The sequence below is a fragment of the Papio anubis genome, chromosome 4 (assembly GCF_008728515.1).
Source record: "Papio anubis isolate 15944 chromosome 4, Panubis1.0, whole genome shotgun sequence".
NCBI classification, from domain to species: domain Eukaryota; kingdom Metazoa; phylum Chordata; class Mammalia; order Primates; family Cercopithecidae; genus Papio; species Papio anubis.
In genome coordinates this window covers 88,778,902-88,800,110 of record NC_044979.1, presented here as the reverse complement: position 1 = coordinate 88,800,110, position 21,209 = coordinate 88,778,902, and the positions used below count along the sequence as shown (strand labels likewise).

At 36.1% G+C, this 21,209-nt stretch overlaps 1 protein-coding gene across 50 annotated transcripts in view; it reads right to left on the bottom strand.

Moving 5' to 3' along the window:
* Nucleotides 1-21,209, bottom strand: part of HDAC9 (histone deacetylase 9) — a 709,012-nt gene that overhangs the window by 122,656 nt on the left and 565,147 nt on the right. For 27 of the 50 annotated variants that reach the window (XM_031665979.1, XM_031665983.1, XM_031665980.1 and 24 more), the window contains 2 exons: nucleotides 11,651-11,731; nucleotides 4,749-5,012 (listed from right to left, as the gene is read on the bottom strand). In XM_031665979.1, the coding sequence (XP_031521839.1) occupies nucleotides 4,749-5,012; nucleotides 11,651-11,731 (345 nt within the window). Of the gene's footprint in view, nucleotides 1-2,376; nucleotides 5,013-11,650; nucleotides 11,732-21,209 lie in introns of those variants that run through there. The other 23 variants (XM_031666005.1, XM_031666015.1, XM_031666016.1 and 20 more) reach the window with 3 other exon arrangements.

Below are 21,209 nucleotides of genomic sequence, written 5' to 3'. Positions count from 1 at the left end.
AACCCTAACCCTCACTAGAATTAGAAAAAAAAAAAAAAGTTCTAATCACTAAGCTCATATAGAAGCTATTAAAAAAACATTATTGATTTGGTTGGGTGTGGTGGCTCAAGCCTGTAATCCCAGGACTTTGGGAGGCTGAGGCGGGCGGATCACGAGGTCAGAAGATCCAGACCATCCTGGCTAACACGGTGAAACCCCGTCTCTACTAAAAATGCACACACAAAATTAGCCAGGCGCGGTGGCGGGCGCCTGTAGCCCCAGCTACTAGGGAGGCTGAGGCAGGAGAATGGCGTAAACCCGGGAGGCGGAGCTTGCAGTGAGCTGCGATCGCGCCACTGCACTCCAGCCTGGGCGACAGAGCGAGACCCCGTCTCAAAAAAACTAAAAAAATTAAAAAGAAAAAAGATTATTGATTCAAGACAGTTTGGTAAATGCTAATGAGGAGAGATAGAGAAACAATTGAATAAATTGGACAGAAGTAAGCATATCGGGCAGATATAAAGAATCGTTGCACCAACACAGCACAATGGTAAAGGTTGAGAACAGGGACTCTGGTGCCAAAGTACGTGGGTTCAAATTAAAGCTAGACCTCCTAAATCAGTGACCTTGACTTTAATTTATCTGTGTTGTGGTGCTCTCATCTCTACAGTGGTATGATAATAATACCTCCTTCATCAGGTTATTATGAGGACCAAATGAGCTAATAGATATGAAGTGCTTGCACACTGTGTGTGTATAATAGATAAAAGTAAACATCTTTTTGTCAATCAAAATGATCCCCAAAAGTTGCATTGCCTAAACACAGTTTACAGCCTCAAAGATGTTATTATAAACTGACATGTAACAACAAGAATATAAACATTTTTAAGCCTACATAGACATGTTGGCATGACTGAAAAGTCACATTCCCAATATCCTTTGTATTTGCCCAAATTCTTTGATTGCCTTCTATATTTTCCTCTTGAAATGGAGATGAAGGAGTGATCAATAATAAAGGAAATAGTAGTCTGAAACTCATTCTTTTGTATCTCCAAGTTCCTGATATAATCAGTTACAATTGGAGACCTCAAATTATTTATCATTGTAAACCTTCAATCGTATACCCACAATTTATACATATTACAGCGATTCAAAATTGTATGCTTCAATTACTGAAAAAAACACGAAGAAATGCCAAATTAAAAACAATATATCTATTAAGTACTAGGTTTCAACAAAAGGTTTAGTGTCTGAATTCCTTTTCAATATCCTTTGAAAAAAAGGAGCATACAACAATATATAGCAATTTCTAAAAGACTCTCTTTCTCAGATCTATGAAAAGTAGCAGTCCACACTTCATCGACCACCTTCAGCAATGAGAAGGTGAACTTTACTGCCAGAAGAAAAAAAATCTAATGATTATTTATTTCAAGACTTGGCAATAACTATTTTTTCTAAAGAAAAGGTTTCTAATGCTAGATTGATGCTTTGCATTAAAACAGTCACCCTATATAACACTTCAGAAATCAGATATACACTATAAAACCATTTTTAATTGATTTCTCTAACTCATATTTTAGGATCTCTGGTACCAAGTTAGTCCTGTAATTTTATAGTTCAAAGGCAAATTTCAGGAAATTATAATTAGCAATAATGGTATTTCCAGAATTCTGACTGTATTCTCAAATTTATGGCACTATAAAATGATAATCCATCTGTAACAGTCAATAGTTATAGCTCCAGATTTCTCAATACTCTAATGCAATACTGATGTGACTTAGAGTATGGCAGAGTTGCCTTTACTTGAATCAGGCTCCTGTTCCTCACGCTGGTATTATAATAATTGTTACCATAGAAGGGGAGATCATTTAATTACTATTTTCTCTTTAAATTTATGTGCTGTCACTTTCTACTTGTATTTCAAGATCTCACTGTAATAGACATAATTATTACAACACTTGGAATATTATTCATTTTAATATTTACTGAGTGCTTGTTATATTCAAGGGATTGTGTTAAGCTTTTTAAAAATAATTTTTGAGGTGAGCAAAGTTAGGAACTGACAACTATTTAGATAAAGTTTTATATTTAGAAGTTGACATTTTAATTTAAATACCAAACATGTTAACATATCATGAAAAAGGTTACACTGGCAAAAGGAAAATGAAGCAAATTTTACATGTGTTAGCTATTTGATAATTTTGGATGTAAATAGTTGAAAGTCATTATTGCTGAATTTATTGTTTTTAATGGTATTAGATGTAACTGCTCAAAATGCCTTTATTTTCTTGTTTCAACAAAGACTGGCAATATATTTTGATATATGAGATCTAGTGTGCAAGCTTCAACTTCGATTAAATACGGCAAGTTTACACAAAGCCAAGTGTATGAAAGGGGATCTTTTAAAAAAAACTTTATTTGAGAAAGGAAGAGACTTATAACAGAAGGCAAGAAGGGAAACATACAAACAATATATTTACAACACAAAACAAGAGATCACCTTCAAGGGTGTAAATTATAATAAATACAGTAGATTTTAAAAGAGACATTTATCAATTGATTCTAAGATTATTTAAGTCCAGCTTTCCTTTTCACTGGTTCCAGGTAGTTTCTTGATTAAATTCAAAGACTATCAAATTCAAACAATTAACGTCCACCAACTGTACTGATGAAACTCTCTCAAATGACATTATAAAAAATAGTTTTTTTTGTTTGTGATTACATATCTTTGAAGTAATATTATACAAAAGTCTGCTCAGCCACATGTTCCTCCCCAAATAAAATGTATTTTAAAAGATGCACTATCCCTTTTTTATGAGATTGAAAAAAGACTTTGAAGAAAATGAATATTTATGAGATGGAAAAAATATACAATTTTATCTTAGGCATGCCATATTTTTAATGCAAAACAACTGACAAAAAGTCATTTTAATATGAAGGAATATACTAACCAAAATATGTTGGTGATAGGGAGTGTTCCTGTTATAGCTATTTGTCAAATTATCAGAAGGACTTTCATTATATGGAAAAGTTTTAAACTTTCTAACTTCTAGTTATGTTAATTTAATTTGAATGGAGATTTTTTTAAAAAGGATAATGTATCTTTAGCAGTAACATTTTTAAAGAAATATTTTTAAATGTCACAGCAAAATGTAAACAACACGTGCCAATAACATACAGTTGAACAATGTCTACATTTGGCAAAACTGCTATATCTCCTTTGAAATAGGATACTACACCTTGAAATACCTCGGATTTAGAAATATAAATATTTTAATAGAAAAAACCTCACAAAGATTCTAGGTCAATTTGGATTATCCATATTAAAGGGGTCTTAATACAACGAACCTTTAACTAGCTTAACAAAAGTAAACCTATAAAACAAGGTAAACATATCAAAAGGGAATATGAAGGAAATGTTCCAGTGAAAAGCTTCCGTAACAATTTCCCTACTTGTGGTGTTATTTTCTTAGACAATAAATCAATTCATAGAGTGCCCTTTAAAAACAGAAAGAGTAAAACACTATCCTCAGATTTTTTTTCCTACATTCCTCAGTACATGAATCACTTGGACTTCCTGTTTCCACAAGGCATTTCCTGTTCAGCCTCACAGAATCACTTTTCTGTAGGAGAACAGCAGGAACCTGACAAAGAACTGACTTGAATAAACAGTGTCTTCTGTTGCCTTCAAAGTTGTTTGTATTTTATAGCATCAAAGGACATAGTCCTCCTGAAGGTGCATTATGTACAAGTAAATTCTTTTGTTAAACCTATCTTTTCCAATTGTTATTTGTCAGAATGTTATGGTATATGCCCATGACATTATGGAATTATACTTAAGAGATTCTAGTGACAATATAAAATATGATACACCTTCTTCTTTTCAAACTGATTTTGACTTGATATCAGATAATATTCATCCTGTTACTGTGTTTTTTGCAATTGTAGATACAATATTGTATCTGATTGGACCATTATGCTGCACATTACTTCTCACCAACATTCGCATCTGCTTCATTTGCTCTTTTTTGATAGACAGTGTCATCAAATTACACAAAATAAAAGTAAAATGAGCAGTGCTATGTGAGTCATAATCTAATATTGAAAGTAGTGCTGCAATTTGCATCTATATATTTAAAACCACCTGTATTCCTAATATGTTCAATTGCAACCTACACAATAACCTAGGACTACTGGCATGGTGACCAGAACATTTCTACTTAACTAAAAAAAGAGAGAGGAAGAAAGGGGCAGACTACCTTTAACAGTGTTCAAGACTATAGTATGATACATTATCTACAGTGACGTGAAAATTGAATTCTACATGTTGCAAAAAAATCAAAAACTAATCGAATGCTTCATTGATCAGACTGGGAGACTATCCAGCAGTCACTGATCTCAACACATAAACTAAAAATAACAGTGAATTTGTTTTCCTTAGAAGTAATTGGTGTAGCAGGCTTTGGGATAAATTTAAAGCCTATCAATTGCTCAGATATTATATATCATAATTTTAGTGTAACAGATATTTCCTTACCAGTGGATTTTCAATGAAACCTTGATATCTATATAGAGATCAGTATATAGAGAGACCTCTGTATAGATATATACATATATCTGCATTAGTTAGAATCCTTAAACACTGAACTCAAATCATCAAGAAATATAAACTGATAGGAAATCATATCCATTTACCAAAACTGCAATGCATTTCATGTTCAGATAATGACTTTAATTACAAATCCTGGAGCTAAATCTTTGCCTATTACCTGTTGCATAAAAGCAGCCTGCTCCCCAGATTCCATTTCCTGGATCTGAGCATCTTCATCACTGTCCACTGGTTCCTCCTTGACCTTCACAGCCCCAACTTGTCCCAGTGTGTCATCCACACAAGCACTGCTGTCGCTCCTAGTGCTGTTGCCACTAGAGGGCGCTCTGTCTTCCTGCATCGCCTGGTCCCCTTGAAGCTCTTCCTCTGCCTCCTCAAGGTGACTGCCTGGTTGCTTCAGTTGTTCAATAGATTTCGAAAGCAGCTAGAAGAGAGTGTTCAGGGGTTCAAAATTCAGTAGTTCTTGATGGTAACAGAGAAGCAAATTACACTTTGATTTCTAATAACTTATACACTGTGATTTCTAATCATTGAACATATATTTCAGAATGAACTTGTAGGCAACAAGTTTCCTCAGTAATACGAAATCTGAAGTAGTCCCATTATTCCATATTGTGTGGGTCTAGTAGGCAGGGAATGAGGTCTTTAAGTGTTGGGTTGTTTTTTCTTTTTAATGGACCACTCTTTAATGCAGTTAGAACATGGTGTACAAAAAGGTAAATAAATTATCCATGGAAACTCTGAAACTTTCAAAAGGACAAGTTTTGAAAGTTGAACCTGGGAATAATACTTTTCTCAAAAGATAAAGGGGGTGATAAAAAATGTTGTCAATAGGCCGGGCGCGGTGGCTCAAGCCTGTAATCCCAGCACTTTGGGAGGCCGAGACGGGAGGATCACGAGGTCAGGAGATCGAGACCATCCTGGTTAACACGGTGAAACCCCGTCTCTACTAAAAAATACAAAAAACTAGCCGGCCGGGGTGGCGGACGCCTGTAGTCCCAGCTACTCGGGAGGCTGAGGCAGGAGAATGGCCTGAACCCGGGAGGCGGAGTTTGCAGTGAGCTGAGATCCGGCCACTGCACTCCAGCCTGGGTGACAGCGCGAGACTCCGTCTCAAAAAAAAAAAAAAAAAAAAAAAAATGTTGTCAATATCATTTTCAACGAATGTTAAACGCTGTAAAAGCCAGAACACAAATGCTAATAGTCTTTGTCTAATTTTCTCATACCTATACAGAGAAACTATAGTCAAATGAAAAAGTGCCTTCTTACATATATTTGGAAGACACAGAAATATTCATTTTGATATTCTGAACTTTAGAAAGGTGTAAGATTTAAAAAAATAGTAAAATGCTTTACGAACAGACTCAAATGGAAATTAAGTATTAGAAAAGAATCAGGAAATTATTTTTTAATTTGAAAATCATTATTTAGACATTTTATTTTATAAATCAGATTGAAAGTTTTCAGAAGTCAATGAATTAACTGCTTAATGATTTTAAAAGATAATTGACAATATGCCTAACTTAAACAATAGCAAAATACCATAACACGAAAGCTCAATAAATGAGGAAAAAGTCTCAAGATTATTTCATCTCACAATGGCCATTTGTTTTATTTCACAATGGCCCTGTGGACTAAATCATCTGTAGACCTTGAACTGTGTTTTCAAGAGTTGTTAGTTTTCTGCTAAGTCAGTGCCTATGTAAGCAACATGGCAATTATTGTAACTAGCAGCATGCTTATAATACCACCACCATAAACATGAATGCAGATTTTTCTTTGTCAAATTCATGCTTACCTCCTACTCACACATAATTAAAAAATACATGTTTTAAAATGTGAATACTTAAGTACTCAGACTTAGATGGACACCTCATCCTCTTTAGGCTTATAGACTTTCCTGCAGTCCACACAACCTCAAATGGCCCTGATAACACTAACAAAGCCCTTTAGTTTCACTGCATGTAGATTTATTAGGAATTTTCATTCATTTGTTCAACAAATATTTACTGAGTGCCACTATGTTCAAGACACCATGCTAAGCATTAGAAAAATAGCCACTGCTCTGCCCTCATGGAGCTTATAGTGAATGTCTTAGAAAGGCTTCAAATACTTATTCCTATTTTCAAGTATGATAAAATGCTTTGAAGAAAGAAACACAAGGTGTTATAAGAGCACGTACTGCTTGGCATAGCAGTGGAAATGGGGATTGTCAAGGGAGTTAAGCTGAGGAAGTGTTATGTTTAGGTTTAGACATGAAGGATGAAGGATGGAAAGGAGTTAGTTACATGTATGAGGGGTGGGAAGCAGGGGTGGAAATAAGGGTGGGGAGCATTTCTGGTAGAAGGCAGAGTTTGTGGGGACCTTGGATTGGAAAAGGAGACCAGCGCATCTAAGTCACCAAAAGTCTAGTGGAGTTTGAGAACAGATCGGAGGAAAATGCTGAAAGATAATGTTAAAGTAGATGATACAAGTTATAATACATTTGGGTGAAGAGTAAGAATCTAGAGAAATAAAATATAACTTAGGAAAAACACATATAAGGCCTAAATATCACCAAAGTAAGTCAGACATGATCAAGCTAAGAAAACATATGCCAATCAAAACGCATATCACAATGAAGAAATTTGAATATGAATTTCCTTTGTGCCTATCATCTAACATCCATTGTTACTGGCCAGTCAGGAAAAGGAGGACACATTCATTTAATCATGGTTTAGATGACTTTAAGTATATTTTAGGAAACTATTTGCAGGACTTTTGTCCCAATTCTGAATACTAATCAGCTCCTCTTTAATATATAATACTTTGGATACTACTGAGATTCTGGATAAAAGAGACAATATAATAGTCCTAAATTTTGACTACAAAGTTGTAGGATCCCATTTAATTGGCTGTTTAAGAAAGAATATGCAACAGCATAGAAACAAACAAGATATTAAAGAAAAATTCCTAGTTTTGGCTGGAATAAGGACACTGAGTAACAAACATCCACTAATTATTCAGAGAGAGAGGGGGAGAGAGACTATCAGTCAGTGTTGCAACCCTTACTCATACCTCAGACTACAAATAAGAGCAGGTGAGGGGAGCCTGTGGGAAGAAGGGATTTATCTGAGAATAGATATTAGCCAGGTGAAGGAGGCTGCAGGAGCCCATCAGAGAAACCAACTGTAAGAAGACTGGACAAATGCTCACTGAGCTGTAGAAACTCTCCCTCTCACTAATACAGCATAGCTGAAAAGTTATTTGGAACCTGCTCAGTAGACCTAGTGGACCAATGACACTAAGGAGTCAAGTAGATACCCGGAGAGGTGTTCAAAAGATCCTGCCAATAAGGGCCTCTTGAGGATACCAGAAGAACTTTATGGGATGTGTGGCTGTGGAATAGGAACTGAGTGTGCTGGATGAAAGGTTAGCCAGAGAGCCAGTATCCAGGAAATACCATGTCAGAAGTCCCTGCTTTCTGGGGGGTCGGGGGGACCATGACTTTGAACCCTAGCTAGTTTCTGGATGTCTGACATTACAGGGAAATATTCAATAACTAAGAGGAAGCCAAAAATATCACCCACCAAGTAAAAAGACTCTTCTGTTACGATTCTTCTCCTTCCTAATCCCTGGCCACAACATGGCCTCTCAGTGTCTCAACCTCTCAACCTCCAATGGTCTAGTCCTCCACTCTACCTCATTCCCCAACATTATGACCGTACCTGAGACCTGATCTTTATCAGTAACCCTGCATTCCTCTAGATCTCAATATCAAACATCATTCCTTTCTTCTGGCTCTTTCTTAGAATATTCTGACACCAACCATTCCTCATTCCAGTGGGTTTTCCAAGTCATACTCTCACTACATATTGTCCCCTTCATTTGCTCACTTCCCTCCTTTCTGGACAAGGTTCCATACTTCATTGAAAACCATTCCTTTATATTACCATCAGTGCTCCTGCCCCTTTCAATATGGGTTTCACTGGACAAATAAGACTTCTAACCTTAGTCAATACTAAATCTCTGCCAAACCCAAGCAGCTGAATGAGCTAGGAAACAAATAAACAAATTACGATCGTGTTGAGTGTTCTCCAAATTCATGACTACACCCTCCAATGGAGTCTCAGTGCTGCCTGGCAACCCTATTCCACTTTTCCAGTTAATTTACTCTCACTGTCTTATACTACCTCCTCTCCCTTCAAATCTCTAACATTTCCCCCTTTTCCTCACTCCCTGCTGATACCTTTGCTTCTCATTTCATTGAGAAAATGGAAGCATCAGAAGAGAAACTCAGCCTGCTGCTACTAGCACATTTATTAAGCAATCCCATCCACCCCTCCTGCTGTTGCAATGAATGAAATGTCTGCTCTTCTATCTCAGTCAACCCCTTGGCTTACACCCTGGATCCCTTCCACTCCTGCAATTATCTACTGTGTCTTCCATCACACATATCGCCTCTCTGCCGGAATGCTCTCACTAGTACTCTTTCAGCAGTACCATCCATCTTAAATAAAACTTTCCTTGACCTCCTCCCCAACCCACACCATTACATACCTCCCTTCACAATAAAATGCCATGAGTTATCGCTCTTCACTGTCTTCATTTCTCTTTTCCCATCCTCTTTAGAATCCAGCCAACTAGGCTTTCCTCCACATTATTTAACCAAAATCTCTTGTTAAGGTCAATAATGACTGCAATGATGCCAAACCCAATGGCCATTTAAATATGATATTAATAGGTGGCAGCAAAAGTGAAGCATTTTAGAAAGGGAAATAAGACAAAAAATCATAGCATTTTTGAAAATAAGAGACTGTTATTACAATTGCAGCCAAAGACCAGACAAACTGAGTGCTAATTTACTAGAATACAATTTCCCATAGTTAGCAAGTTAAAGAAAATCTCTAATATTAACAAATCCCTGAGTTTTCACGGAACATAGCATATGTACATTTTAACAGAAGACCTTCTGAAATCTGACCTGTGAAGTCACTGAAGTATCCAGAAATCACATTGTTCAGTCTATTAATCAAATCTGGTCAGTATTTACAACCTCACTGACACAGATATGCATATGACAGTTTATATAACAATTTTCGGCACGCAATACAGAAACAATTCTATTTGTTCCGGTCAGTTTCTTTGGCTTCATCTACACTTCTGATGTACCAAAGGAAACATGGGGAAGAAAAAAGCCAGAATGAATAACGTTGTGATCACTTGGCAAGAAGACCAAACAGTGAAATGATATTTTTCCAAGAGCAGAATTCCTCCATGGTTCGTAAAAGAAATGTTTCTTGACATAAAACAGTAACTTCTGAGTAGAAAACATGTAGATATGAAAGGCTGCACTTGAAAATCTTCTAATAACATTCTTAAAAACCCTGATTTTTTAAAGAAGGAATCTTATGCCCAAAAAAGACAGGTCATCTCTAAGATTGTAAAATAAGAATTTGTGATTTAAAAAGAGAAGAGTAGAAACCTAGAACTTTTTACACCATTCTACTCCACATTTTGCTCTGAAATAGCTATATATTCTGATGACAACTAGATTAATAGAAGCAATTCCAATCTCTCCCCTGAGCTCCAAACTTGCATAGTTAGCTGCTTACTTAACTTCTTTTCTTAGATCTAGAATATCTAATAGACATCATAAACATTAAATACCTCAAAGATAACCTTTATTCCCATCTAACCCAATTGTATTGATCACCCAATCTTTCTCATTTGAGTAAACAGCTTTACCCAACTGCATGAGCCAAATATTTGGGATTTATCCTTGTTTCTCTATCACTCATCTTTTTCATTTAATTTATGAGCAAGCCCTGGCAATTCAATCTCCAAACATAAAGGCTTTATCTTGACATGTTTCTCCATTTCTGCTGCTACCACTGCGCTCCTAAATACCATCATTTTCACCCTAAGCTACCCAAAGGCCCCACTCTGGGCTCCCTGATTGCCCTCTCGGCCCTCAACAATACAATCTCTTACAGTAGCTCTAATAATTATTTTTAAAATGTAATTTAGGTAACATTAATTCTCTGCTTAGAATCCCCCACTGACATCCTATTATGCTTATAATAAAATTCAAACCTCTTACCATGGTCCACAGACTTTCAACAACCTGGCACCACTGACTCCTCTGACCTTGGTTGGCATATTGTTCTCTCTTTTTCACATGCTTCAGCTACCCGGGCCTCTGGCTGCCCCGTGAATAGAAACATGCAGAGTTTGTTCGCCCACAAGGCCTGAGTCTATGCTGTGCTCTCTCTGCTCCCTCAAATCTTTACATGCCTGACTGGCTCCTTCTTATCATATTTTGCCTCTGTTATTATCTCATTAATATATTTTCGTTAGAGTCCTCATTGTTATCTGGCATCATATCGCTATCTCTGTTTACAATACAGTTATTTCCCAGACTATAATATACATCTCATAGGGCATGAGCTTCCTGTTTTTCATCATTTTATATCCCAGTACCTAATACATTGCATAACACCTAGTTGGAGCTTCATACGTTTCTGAAAAAATTACTAATGCTTAGTAACAGTGCTTTGACACTTTTTCTCCTACGCTATAAAACAAAGTCAATGTCTACAGGAGCAGTAACTACCCCTTCTCATCTTCTCTGGAATAAAATATGCTCTTTGTGAAGATTCACAAAATACAAAAAAGACAAATGGGACATCCGGTGCCAGTGTTGCAAAATATAAAAGCAGAAAGGGAGTTAATCTGCACTTCTTATTTTATTTTAGGTGTCTGACTAAGGCTGTTTTTGTTTAAACAGTCAAATTTGTCACAGTGGAAAAAATTTCAATTAACTTCAGCAAGGAAAATTTACAAACAAAAGTCACAGAGAAATTCTTGCCTGCCAGATTTGAATAATTTCCTATAAAAGTTACTTGGTGCTATTTGTAAATTTCCGACTATTTACTAGGAAAGTGAGTATTTGCAATTTCTTGTTTTCTATGTGTTTCTCAACTACAAATATGACCACTGCAAAGCTGGTATGGGCTAACCCTTTTCTAATCTGTACTGCCACTGAGTGGCCCCAGATGTAGTTAGGAGATGTCTGCTTACTCTCAGTGGGGTGGCAGGGTCTCTCTTTGGTTGAACATCTGGAGGTGATCCCCTAGCAAAGTCGAGCTGTTGCCTTGCTGGCTAGAAAACAGAAGACGAAACATCTGTGGGACAGATAACTGTGCAAGCCTGTGTGAATCTCTGCTGAGGCCTCATCTGTAAAACACACCGTGTGCCACTCGTCTGACACCAGGTGAGTTACTTTGGAGGAGAACCCAGCAGAGATGAAGAAGAGCGCAGCTGCACAGCTTCTCCTTTGCCTTTTGTCTGTGCTCGTACTCATCTGTCAGGCTGTCTCCCTATTCTCCGTGCTACTGTACAGCAATTGGGCCAAACACTAAGCATGCCACGGGCAGCCTATGAGCATTCTGAGTTTGTAACACACACACACTTATATATACTCAAACAGATGTTCTGTGTGCCAGATACCACGGTAATTTATCCAAATTCTGAATGTCTTCAAGGATTACAACTAAACTTCAATTTTTATCAGTCCCTGCCCAGGTCATAATTATACCAAATCCTTAATTTCAGAATCTTACATTCCATGTTTAACATCATATATTCTGTTGGCACATGATGAAAAACTCATTAAATAATATTTAAAGACTGTCACTAATCTTTACACGTTAGCACTTTAAGTTCACCTCTGTGTAAATTACATAACTTGATACAAGTCTATAAGTCACTATAAGCATACATACTTTTAAATAAAATATACTTAATTTCTATAATTTTAATGTTTCCCACAGAAATCCTTTGCATCCCAACAAATATCTTCAGATACAAAATATCAACTAGGAACAGGATCATATAAAGAGTAAATCTGTTCCTGATAGACATCTGATTTTCTGACATTGTCAACACATCATTAAATACAAGTGTTTGAATATGATTATTAAACTATGCAAAATGACCTTCAATGCAACTCACCACTTTCTTATTTTGCCTCAGATTTTAAGACAGATTGTACTTGGGGAATGGCAACAGCACAAGTTGTTTTTTTGTTTTGTTTTGTTGTTTTGCTTTTTTATTTTTTATTTTAAATAAATGTAATATTCTTCCTTTGGAAAATAAAACCTTTCCCTTAAGCTCCAAGGAAACTAGATTTAAAAATAATGATAAAATTCTGTCTCAATTCACAAATAGATTAGGTATGGACCAACTGTTCTCAAAAACAACACGCAGAGCTTGGAGGGCTTTCAAATTGAGAGGTCTACTTGGAGTAGAACTCCAACCTCAAGCCAAAATGATACTCCATGTCATTTTGCTTCTGTGCATTTTAGGGAAATAGAACCAAAATTAAATAACAAGAGAAGAAATATTTTCTAAATATTGTTTCATTATTCATACAAATTGAAGTCTAAACTGAAAAATACCATTTCTAAGCAATATTAAAGAGGTTCTAAATTAATCTAAGCACCAAGTGAATTTTTAATAAATGCTGCTTCATCTTTTTAACTCTAAATGATTGTCCAAAACAATGCCTGCAATTAAATTGCTTTCCTCTGGTTCTCAAAACTTCATAATATTGCAGTAACTTCAATAAATGTTCCCTTCTAGGAAGGAAACTAAAGGTTTGTTCCAACTAGTTTGAGAACATTGCCCACCCATCTTTTCATTCTTCCAACAATTTTTTTAATTGAGCATTTACTATATGCCAGGCCTTAGGAAAAGAGTGGTCAATCAAGCAAGATCCCGGCACACAGTAGGGGAGGCAGAAAATTAGCAACTGAAAAATGAAACTTGAAGTGACAGGGAACGATGAAGGAAGGGGTGAGCAGGTGGGTGTTTCTGTTTACTCTCGTTTGGATGGGCAATAAAGAGCCCTCTCAATAGGTGAGGTCTGAGCTGAGACAGACCCCAAAACACAACTGAACCATGAGAAGAGGTGGAGGTTGAGCCTTCCACACAAAACAGTGGCTGGCACAACTCATGGAGATGGAATGAGATTCCCCAAAGATAAGAGAGGGGGCCAGTATGGCTGGAGCCTAGAGAGAGAGGGAAGGGAGGAGATGATGAAGGCAAGGGGAGGAGGCAAGAATCAGATCATGACAGCCTTGTAGGCCACGTAAAAGTGTTTGGATTTTATCCTGCAAAGAAGAAGGAGCAAGTAGGGTGTTTTAACCATAACATGATTTGGTTTGCATTTAGAAATGATCATTCTGGCTGCTATGGAAGACTGGATTTAGGGAGGCAAAAGTAGAAAGAGGAAGACTGAATTTTCAGAACATACAATCCTCAGCAAGAGTGTAGAATTCTTAACCAAGACTTCTTGGCGGGGGTTGGGGCAATGTTTTTAACTAGGACACAAATAAGCAGTTTTCCCTTCTTTTATAGCACTGCATAATTTTATGTCCTTTTAAAAATTACATAATAGGATTTTTTTCCCTGATAATCTTTAGGATCCTTCAGTTGACATTATACTTTCTGACCAAGTTTTCCTCCTTTTCTCTTTAAGAGTAGAAAATAGAGGCACAGTGCGGAAAGGCATCCTTATTCTCTTTGCTAATCATTGACAGTTTTGGAATGGGTCTCAAAATAGACAAAATCTCAAACCAATGAATCCCTCTCTTCCAACTCATAATCATCTCCCTTTCCTCCATTGATCAATTCCTTATTTTGGTAAACTGGAAAGCAGTGCAAACCCAATTAAACACAGTGACCAACAAAGGAAACAATCAGCAAAATGAAGCTAAAACCCACAGGATGGGAGGAAACATTTGCAAATTACCCCTCTGACAAGGGATTAATAACCAGGATATATATGGAACTCAAACAACTTAACAGGAAAAAAATCTAATAATCTGATTTTAAAATAGGCAAAAGATCTGAATGGACACTTCTCAAAAGACATACAAATGGCCAACACTATATGAAAAAAATGTTGAACATCACTAATCATTAGAGAAATGAAAATCAAAATTACAATGAGACATCATCTCACCCCAGTTAAAATGCTTTTACCCAAAAGATGGACAGTAATGAATGCAGGTGAGCACGTGGAGAAAGGGGAACCCTCGGACACTGGTGGTGGGAATGTAAATTAGTACAACCATTATGGAGAACAATCTGGAGGCTCCTCAAGAAACTAAAAGTAGAGCTACCATATGATTCAGCAATCCTACTGCTAGGTATATACCTAAAAGAAAGGAAATCAGTATATCAAAGAGATATCTGCACTTCTATGTTTGTCACAGCACTGTCACAATAGCCAAGATTTGGAAGAATATAAATACTGAGTAAGATTTTAGAGGTGCTTACCATGTTTACAAAGCACTTTCAGATATGTTCTCTCATGTAATCCTCACTGTAAACCTCAAAAATTTGCTGTTTATGGAATTATTAAACAAAAAGGCTGAATATCTTGACCAATCTTGCAAAACCAATAATTGTGCAAGACCTCAGAAATTTCTCTTGAAAAATCTATCAGGATGATATATTTTGTACTTCACGTGAGCTATGCATTTGATAGAATCATATTTGATTATAATGATCTGTTTACAGGTCTTTGAGCCACTCAAGGGAAAGAACATGTCTTCTTTATTTTCATTTCCAGAATGAAATGCAATGGTTGTTAATAGATAAGTCTTTGGGGAACATCATCAATTATTCCATGACCGGAGACTGTTGTAGGAATTTATATTGCTAGCTGATACAACTAGGTTAATAGCAAGAGAGTAGAAGTACATTTAGGATACGAGAGCATAGCTCTGGATACACTTCTGCCTGCAGGAAGAGGAATACTCTAGACCAGATGACATTTCAGGGTCACTGTAGTTCCTCAGATTTCGTAAGTAGTTAGAGGAAGAGCTGAAAGACACAGGAAAAAAAGAACTAAACCAGGAACTTGCAAGCTACCAAAATATGTTAAAAAAAAAAAAAAAAAAAAAAGAGAGAGACTGCTACCTACTGGCCTACTGGCAGTTTTCATGTCCACAAATCACTTAACTATATTAAAAATTCCTTAGCAAGACCTAATTTTTTCATTCTGTCACATGAAACTACTTGTCAAGGTTGGGAAACAACCAAATTATTTAGCTTCCCTTTCTCTTTGAACTGCCTGGAATCAACATCAGTCAAACAACTCACGTGGTTTAATTCCCCAGATACTTTTCTTCCCCGTTTTCTTACCTCATAGTCATGTCCAACTATTGTTTTCCTCATTCAATAAAAGCGTCTCTGACTAGATTAACAGTGTAGAGTGAAAAGGAAAGGTCTAGGTCCCTTCCCTTGGTCTCCAAGTTATGAAAGCAGCACTGGGAATGTTTATGAATGCTGCACATTAATCCACTGAAATGGTCATTTTGTTTCTTTTCCAAACACAGGATTTCATCACATCTAATAATAAAGCAACAAGCCACTTTCTGTATATTAGAAACCATCAACTTGTAATTATATAGTGAAATACATCTATATGAATTCCTTGTGATGATATAAGCTGGTATTGTATAAGTGAATTTTTTTGGAGCCCACTACGTATTTAAAAGAATCTATTTATATTGGGCCAATTATCTCAGAATAACATCGATTTAAGGGTAAAGTGAAAGTTTCTTTTATAAACCTCTATAGATACATAAATAATCCAGGAGGCTTTTTACAATTATAAAATTAAGATGGCTTTTCAATGCTTGCTAAAGTTTTTGGACATATTATCCATGTAATGGGCAAAATGTAATCCTAAATTGGTGATTGAAAGACCCTGCATGGAAACAAGCTGTCAAATGGATGGAGAGAAATTAAACCTGACAACAGTAATGCCTACTTTCCTAAATGAAAGCCCAGTTCAAGTTTCTACTCATCCATTTTTCAAAACATAAAACAAGGCATTTTCCAACCACCCATAGATGAGATGCCAACATTTGCATTTCACTTGAACCTGATGAAGTCAGTAACTTCCAGCTTCAGGCTTGCCCAGAACTGCTGTGAGAAGATGTTTGTCCAATCTAAAACAATAGCAATGTGACAACATGCGACAAAGGAATGAAATGTGGCCTGGCCGTAGTTGGCTCTGTCCTGCATTCCCTCTGCACCGTTTGGAAAGCCTGATAATCCAACAGGATATCGGAAAGTCTCACTGTCAGGTCCACCCGCAGAGACTGCCAAGTGAGTAACTGGAAGGAGGGCAATGTGTGGAAAGTTGGGAGGCAGGGTTGGGAAAGGGGATTTCTTCATCGTGGCAAATCTAAACCAGTGCAAAAGAAAAATAAGATCATCCTATTTTTTTCAATGTTTGTTTGCCTTGTTTTTAATTGTGAATTTCCTACTTTTAGACAAAAATAAAATTAGGAAAAGTGGGTTTCCTGCTTGGTGATAAAATAAGACTGAAATCATAGGCACAAATAGTTAAAGACAGGCTTGTGTATCATACAACCTATGTCAGGATTTCAGCTCTGCACTAGCCCTGCCACCTTGCTCAATCTACTTCAACACTGTAAAATTAATTTTCTTGAATGAAAAGAGTGAGTTGTTAAGGTTGATGGGACGATAGACGTAAGAATTCTGGTATGGAGTCCAGCTCATAGTAAATCCTCCATATAAAAGTGAGCTGATAGTTTTTAAATGACCCTACCCTAAGGTATCTATGGAGAAGGTGCTGAGAAGATGCACAGTGCCTAAAACAAAGGGAGGAAGAGGTACTAGAAGAAACAAGTGCAGCAAAAAGTCAAAAGTGGGTAAATGGCCCTTGTGTAATTATACTTAACATTTAATTTGCTTACAAGTAAGCCATGGATAGAATTGCATTAGAATACAGCTAATATAAAGTGTCTGTTTGAGAATATGAAGTGTAACTTTTAAAAATGTAAACTTTTGGAATATACACACATGTAAAGAATTGTTCTTCTAATTAATCTCCTTCTCAAAATATATACTTTTTTCAATAGTGCACAAAATAGTTCTACATTATAACTGCCTTCTGGGACACTTTACAAGGCAACACATTAACACACACACAGGCACGCATGCTATGTTTGTATGTGACCACAAGCATGAAAGGATATACTCTCTTAGGTCACTGTGGATGAATGGCTGGGGACAGGGAATGGGTATAAATCAAGAGGATTTCAGAGAATATATAACATTCATGTTAGAAAATTATGTCAAAAAGGAATAAAACAGATACTACTCAAATAAACAGTCAAATTCTCTTCCAAAACTAATGAAAGCTCTCCATTTGCTCAGATCCAGCATTTGAGCATAATTATATTCATGCCTTGCTTGTCAGAACATAACATCTACCTGTTTTAATAAGGGCAACACAGGACATCTGCTTGACCTCACATTCACTGGTCTTGTCTTAGATATATTTTTATTATGATAAAATAGCACTCATGTCAAAATGCCTAAGTATCACAGTAATAAATATATAATAAATACTTATATCTAGACTGAACCTTGGCATATATAAGATATCATCTCACGATTTATGTAAGTTTTTAAAAAAGTGTTGGCTGATAGCCAGTCATAGGAATGCACAAGATATTTATCACAGAGCATATATGAAAGAAAGAGAAAGAAAGGAAGAAAGCAAGAGAACAAGCGAGCCAGCAAGAAAGAAAAAGAAAGGGAATGAGATATAATAAGAACAAGATAATCCAGAGAAGTAATTAACTCACGTTTTATTTCCTTAAAGTTATCAGTTTTCTTTCTCATGTCTCCTTTCTTAATACTTAGCACACTGTATTACTGTTTTTGTTTGTTTGTTTTGAGATGGAGTTTCGCTCTTGTGGCCCAGGCTGGAGCGCCATGGTAGGATCTCGGCTCACTGCAACCTCTGCCTCCCAGGTTCAAGCCATTCTCCTGCCTCAGCCTCCCGAGTAGCTGGGATTACAGGCATGCACCACCACACCTGGCTAAGTTTCTGTATTTTTAGTAGAGATGAGGTTTCTCCATGTTGGTCAGGCTAGTCTCGAACTCCCCACTTCGGCTTATCTGCCCGCCTCGGCCTCCCAGAGTGCTGGGAATATAGGCGTGAGCCACTGTGCCCGGCCTGTATTACTGTTTATTTGAATAATTCAATCCCTGCTCCACAACCTGTAAGCTCCATGAGGACACCGAAGGCTGTTTTCTTAGTGCTTAAAACTGTGTCTGCACACAGTATTTAATGATTTGTTTAATGCATACATACATAGTTTAATAATTCATTAAGGTAAGTACGAAACAAAGTATAAATTTTCTTAAAATTTCTGCTCTTATGGATGTAATGGAATGAATATGAAAAACAGACATTAAAAAGTATTAATATTCTAGTTAAAATAGAAACAGGCATGAATTACTGCAATTCTATTAATACTATAACAGAGAAATAAAGAATAATGTTGTCAAGGGGATGGGCCATGGCAGAGATCTATGTCAAATTACCTCACAACAAAAATGCCTGAAGAGATTTTGAAAAATTTCTATATATCATTCAAATAGTGAAGTGACTAGAGATTTGCCCTTTTATTTTTTTAGGCAATGCTTAGAATACTTCTTTAAAATCATCAATATTCCTAAACAACTGTTATATAGTCTGTTTTAATCAATCACAGTTTTATTTCGCCAGAAAAAAATCCTGTGGTAATATTTAAACTTGAAATGGGCTCAGGAGAAAATTACCAATACCTTATTACTTTTTGTTTGCTATTTCGTATTTGAGGGAAGTTCTACTTTAGAAACTCTTTTTCCCTCCACTGAGAAAAACAAGGTGTACTGGCAAAAGCATCAGTCTTCTCTTGATGCTGGTATAAAGAAACTCTTAATTTTTTGAAAAGGTTCTTCCACGGTACTTGCGAAAAATGATATAAATGAATGTGTAATGACATCATTGCACAAAATATTAATACCATATATTAGCAATAGAAATTGTTTAATGCATTTCTGATTTGTAAATGTCTCAGAAAACAAAAGATCAAACGTTGTAAGCCCTGATTTTTTTATGATTAAACTTCTAAAATAGTTTCAGTGAAAAATAGAATATTCAAGCTACGAGCAGAGATAAATCATTCTGACAGGGTTTCCTCTCCAGCCTAGCACTCTTCTTTCTGACTCTCCCCATTAGTTACTGGCAGACATAACAGTATAAATACTATAAAAGCCCATTCCAGGGATATTTCTGCTAAGCCCTTGAACACATACACCATAACTATAAGAGGCAAATAATCTTACGACACACAAATATCCCACAAATATCCAAAATATGACAGTAAAGTATAAGGCAAGATGTAGGTAAATTATTTTGTATGATTAATAACCGTTACAATATATATTTACACTGAACATGAATATTTTATAAACATATTAAAATAACAGCAAGATATGAAAAACTCTTTCAAATTTAATAAGTCAATCACTGCATCACCTATGCCCCTAAAACTATAGCTTTGCTTCTAATTCTTCAGAAGATTATTAGTAACTCAAACACATTACTACAAATTTTATACCAGGAAGCCCATCATATTTAATCTGATACAGGTTTAGAAATAATCCTACTTATATTTTCTTGTTCCCACTTCATTTTTTGTTTCTCTAAATTCCTCAAAAAAGAACCATAAAAAGGAAATAAAAGAAGACATATTTAAATATGTCATTTGTATGTCGACATTTTCACGTGTGCCTGTATTTCCTGCTATAAGTATCTCAAGAGTAAGGACCATCGCTCCAATTTGAATGGGTTTCATGAAGGTTCATCCACGGAAATGGGCGAAAGTGACAAAATTTCTGTAGTGATTTCTTACTAATGGGCATTCTAAGTGGTTAAATCAAGTATGTAGCAATATATTATACAGGAACATGTTAGCTTTGGGCATCTAAGTTATGAATCTGACCCAATGTGAAATAAATATCCTTGTCACCTCACGGAAGCAGGTGAATACTAGCCATTCACTTCTTAAGGGTTCTATTGTGAATATTTCAGAGTAAGGCACGGGTTTGATATTTTCTTTAATAAGCTTCCTCTCTGTCCCCTTAGACAACTGAGGGCAGGTAAAATATTTTCAAAATCTGGAGAATACCCAATGTGCATATGCCAACTTGATTAAACATATGGAATACATACTTGGAGAAAAGCCAACTGGCGACCTGCTTGAGTCATCTAAACACCCAAGCTGAGAGAGGTTAACATATAAAGATCAGCTTTGGACTTTGAAGTTTTCTGTTCTTCATTTTGCCTAATTAAGACAAGATTTAATAATCAAACCACTGTACAAACATGTACCTAAAAGTACAGGTTTGTTTCTAATTTGGGGAAGAATTCTTAACAGACTCAAAGGAATCAGCTCCACATGGGAAAAGGTCTCTGATAAGATTTGCTTTTCTCCTTGCTAAAATGCAAATGCCTGCTTTTCATCTGAGTTTTATCCAGTGTGACTGAGGTTAGCATCCGCCTGTCAAAATCTCGAGTTTGATACTGAAAAGGAAAGATTCTGATATTAGCATATCATCTGAATCTGAAACGGTGGCAATTAGTTAATAAAAAACTGTATTCCAAAATATTCTTAAAGGTATTCATAGAAACCATTTGTAGATCACAATTTCAAATGGAGTAATCTACCTACTTTACCATAGTAGAATATGTACA